This window comes from Leopardus geoffroyi, chromosome D3 (assembly GCF_018350155.1).
Source record: "Leopardus geoffroyi isolate Oge1 chromosome D3, O.geoffroyi_Oge1_pat1.0, whole genome shotgun sequence".
Lineage (NCBI taxonomy): Eukaryota > Metazoa > Chordata > Mammalia > Carnivora > Felidae > Leopardus > Leopardus geoffroyi.
Window position 1 is genome coordinate 23,442,501 of NC_059339.1, and position 4,284 is coordinate 23,446,784.

The following is a 4,284-nucleotide window of genomic DNA, read 5'->3' on the forward strand; positions in this document are numbered from 1 at the left end:
CTATGATGTTGTTCCTCAGGAAGGCACAAATTTGGTTATGGCCACAGTCATCCTGGAGTGACAGTGTATAGTAGGACTCCTTCTCCATCCCCTGATTGCACCCAGCTGTTAAACTCCATTAATAGTGTTTTACTATTCTATTATTTCATTATGCCCTGGGGCATAATTTGCTCTACAAAGTAATTCAATCAAAGGCTGCTCTTCTGAGGGAACAGTTTATTCAATCCCATGAGGGTTCTTTCCAGCTGTTTTATTCTGATTTTCTCCTGCAAACTAGCTGGCCTACAGTTTAGGTAGCATCTTCGTTAAATCTACAATCTCCTCCCAATTGCCCTTCACCAAAACCTCTACTGCTTGTAAGGGTTCCCTTAGGCATAAACTTCTCCACATTTTGTTGCAAATGAACTAACTACCTTTGGGAAGAGAGCAGGAGCTACAGGTTTTAAAGACTTCTCACTACAGGTAAAATCTCTAAAGGGGGGGTGGGGAGGGGGGGGCGGCGGGGGAGGGATACCAGCCAGAGGTTTTCTCAGTTTGCCTCTCCTGGCACAGAACCACCACTGCACAAGCTGGGGCTGGGAAAAGAGCAACTAGGGTCCCAGTAGTCTCAGTATGCCATGCCCAAGGCACAGCTCCCATTCTGTAAGTAGGAGCTGGATAAAAGACTGAAGAAGCCCCATCTTTCAACTATTCACACCTGGGACTTAGTCTCAACAGCAAGAAGCCTTGCACAGGATAAGAAGCACTTCAGTCCTGCTCCTCCTGGAGAAAGTGGTCTGACAGAGACCCAGGGGAAGAGGGAGCCCTGTGTTCTGTGTTGCAGCAGTCTGGAATGGATCTCCCCCTTGGTATGCTGGAAGTGGGGAGGGAGGTAGTAGCCTTGGTTCAAACACCATAGACTCTCACCTTTCTTAGCAAATTTTCATAGATTTCCTTGAATAGATTTTTATTCATTTGATGAATGTTTGCGCTTAAAACCATTTCCAGAGGGTTTAAATAGTTGAGTTTTTTAAAGTGATTTTCACCAGTCTTATCGGGGAATTCAATGGAGCTCCTCACGCTGTCAGGCTGGAAGTCGATCCTAAGGCTGCTTTTGTACTACACTAGTAGAGCTGAAGGGCTTAGTAGTTGTAACAGAGATCCCATGGCTTGCAATGCTGAAAATATTTACTATGTGGCCCTTTACAGAAAAAGTTCCCAACTCCTGACTTAGGTCGCTGTTGCCAATGCTGCTGGTTCATAGAACACACTTTGGACTAGCAAGGACTTGCATTTCTTGAAAGGCAGTATTGTTTTGGCTAAAAGTTTGACCTAAAATCCCACTCTGCCACTTACTAGATACATGGCTTGGAGTACCTACCTCATTGGGTTGTTGTGAGAATTAAATGTATGAACGTCTGACATTTAGAATGTATTCAACAAATGGTTAACTGTTATCATCATGATGTAAAATAAACTGCATGAAAAATAAGTATTAGACATCAACTCTTTCCTTAAAGAGTTTTTTTCCCAGAAAATGGTAGCTTTGGAAAAGGGAAATAGGTATAGAGTTTCCACTCTACAAAATGCAACTTTTAATACCTGGGGCACATAATAATATCTAATGAAGTAAAAAAGACCATAAAGCTGGAGCTTAAGCCCGACAATGAAAACCAGAATTCTCCACTACGGATGGTTCCAGCCTCTTGCAGTAATAATGAATGAGAACCTTCAGGAAGTGCTTCCAAACCCAAAAACCCTACGGGAGGCGGGGGTGGGGTGGGGGGGGGGGTGGCGGGGAGCAGCAATCATCCTTAACATGAAGATTTGGGCCTAGATGGCTCCTTCCGGTTCTGGTCGACTCTGTCTACGCTCAGAGATGATACAAGCTGAATCCCTCAAGCTTCCACCTGGACTGTCACCGCCGCAGGGGCGCCCCGATCGGTGCCAGACCCGTGGCAGGGCCCGGCGAGCGGGGATTCCACCGGATTCCGCTCGGCTCCCCCTTACCGCAGCCCGTCGGGGCTGCCAGCCGGTTACCTCGCAATTGAACTCCATCTCGGCGTCCATGGTGACGATCCGCACGGTGAACGTCTTGGGCTGCTTCCTCTTGAGCGAGCTGAAGCTCATACGGGAAGCGATGGCCCCAGCCATGGCGCGGGGCTCAGGCCCGGGACCCTCGCGCCCCGAGACCTGCGCTCTGGACCGGTTAGCCCCCCTGGAGGAGCCGCACAGGCCTCAGGGCCACCATGGTGGCCGGCTGGCCGGCCGAGGAACTGTCTGGGCGGCGCGGGCCCCCAGCGGCCAGCATGGGCCGTGAGGACCCTGCCCCGGGAGCGTAAAGGGGAGTCGGGGGGCGGGCCCTCACGACCACTGGGACGAAACACGAGCCAGGACCGACGGGGTGGACACGGCCCGGCGCTCAGGGACTCGGGCCGGGGACGCTGGGGACGCCCCGGCACGGGGCCCCTAGACGGCAGCCGGCCAGCCCCCGCGCGCCTCTCAGCGGCCAACAGAGGCCTCGGGGCCGCGCTGCGGCCGGGCGCGCACGTGCGCGCGTGGCTGTCACCGTCCTCGCTCCGCGCGCCTGCGGGAAGCGTCCCCTCCCCGCAGACCCCAGCCTGCTCCCCGCCCCGCCCTCAGGCCCCCAGATTATTACCCACAGCGCAACCGAACCCCGCGGCTACCGCCCGGACTCCGCAGTTGGCTGAGCACTCCTAGGGAGGCGGGACTTCTCCTCCGTTCGCCCGGCTTCGGAACGACTCCACCAATTGGAAGTTCCGCTGTGATTGGAGGCGCGGGCTTGGGCTCGGCGTTGAGTGGCCATAGCGGCAGTCACTCCGAGCGCTTTTGTTCGAAAGGAGTACGCCTACTCTAGCAAGACTGGTTGAGGAACCGGAGTCCGGCGCGCCTTTCCCCGGGAACCACGTAGAAGCTGGTCGCCGGGTGCGGTTGGTCGGTAAGGGACTGCACTTTGAACCAAATGCGCTCCCAGTGTGGCGTCCCAGGGAATCGTGTTTCTCGGACACCCGACGGATAATCCAGCTTGGCACTTAATTGCATATACTGACCTCTGTGTTTCTCAAACTTTTAAATCACGTGGAGGCCGCTTAGATCGCCGGCATTCCCCCAGACCCTTGTGCTTCTCTTTAGGAGAAATAGCGTTATTACCAAGGAAGGGTAATAAGTGTATCTGCCTCGTGGGGTTGTTGAGGAATTTAAGGAAGTTAATACATATAAACTAGGGTAAATACTAGAACATAGTAGACAGGGCACATACTAGGTTGAATCTTATGGAATTGCTATTTTTGTAGATACAAAATGGTCGAAACATGAAAGCATTTCTCGCTTTGTACTCTGATTTACATTTTCGAGCCACATACATGTTTTTATTTTTTAGATGTCATCAAGTTATAATGGGTGTACTGTGAGGCGGGGGAATATAGCTTTCTGTATTTAAAAAATAAACCATGCTTTTAAATAATAATTGAGTAGAGACAATTTTCTCTTTTGACTGAACAGGAAGCAGTCCACAAATATTAACCATCATTAGCATCACCTCCCCTACAGATGGGAAAGAGGTGCCGCATGACAGAGACACTTGCTATTACCTAGATAGAAAAAGCAAAGATGGGAATCAAATCCAGATTTCTCCCACCCAGAGCCTGATGGCATTACCATTGTGCTGCCCTGCTTCCCTGATTGTGGCTGCCAAGTTGCTGCCTGTTGTAGCCCCAAGTACCATGAACCACAGTTCCCTAGCACTCAGCAGACACTGTTGCTGTAACTATACAATAGCATAAATCTCCCGCTTCCCCACAGGCCCCTGTGGTGCCATGAATCACCAGCATTTGCTAGCACACCCAGGAAAGCTGCTGTGGGGGAACTTTATGTCCTGTCTACTGCAAGCAAATTCTCCCCACCAAAATGATTGTTCAGGGCAGTGTGGGCTTGGAGTGAGAGTGTCTTCATTTTTATTGCTTCAGTTCTCTGCAGGTGGGAGAACTAGGGTGGATTCTCCTAAGAGCTCCCCACAGGGGCAACAAATCAGGGCTTTAACCCAGAGCCAAGACTGCTGACAGAAAATAGGTGATTCTGGGATCCTACTGAGGAGTAGAAAGAGGATGTAGATCAGACAGCAGGGGTCAAAATGACATTGATGGCCAGTAATAGCTCGTTTTTATGGAAGGCTTACTAGGTGCTAGGCACTGGGCTAATTGGCCAAAGATGCCAAATTTAAACATTCTTGGAGGGACACCCAGGTAGACACATGGGTCTGGATCTCAGAAGGGAGGCCAGGACCTG

General features: G+C 51.1%; 1 protein-coding gene across 11 annotated transcripts in view; it reads right to left on the reverse strand.

Moving 5' to 3' along the window:
* Positions 1-2,689, reverse strand: part of NF2 (NF2, moesin-ezrin-radixin like (MERLIN) tumor suppressor) — an 80,652-nt gene extending 77,963 nt beyond the window's left edge. For 3 of the 11 annotated variants that reach the window (XM_045458111.1, XM_045458112.1, XM_045458114.1), the window contains exon 1: positions 2,020-2,689. In XM_045458111.1, coding sequence (XP_045314067.1) covers positions 2,020-2,133 — 114 coding nt within the window. In that variant the 5' untranslated portion in view covers positions 2,134-2,689. The remainder of the gene's footprint in view (positions 1-2,019) is intronic. The other 8 variants (XM_045458121.1, XM_045458118.1, XM_045458117.1 and 5 more) reach the window with 6 other exon arrangements.
* Positions 2,690-4,284: the final 1,595 nt, after the last annotated feature.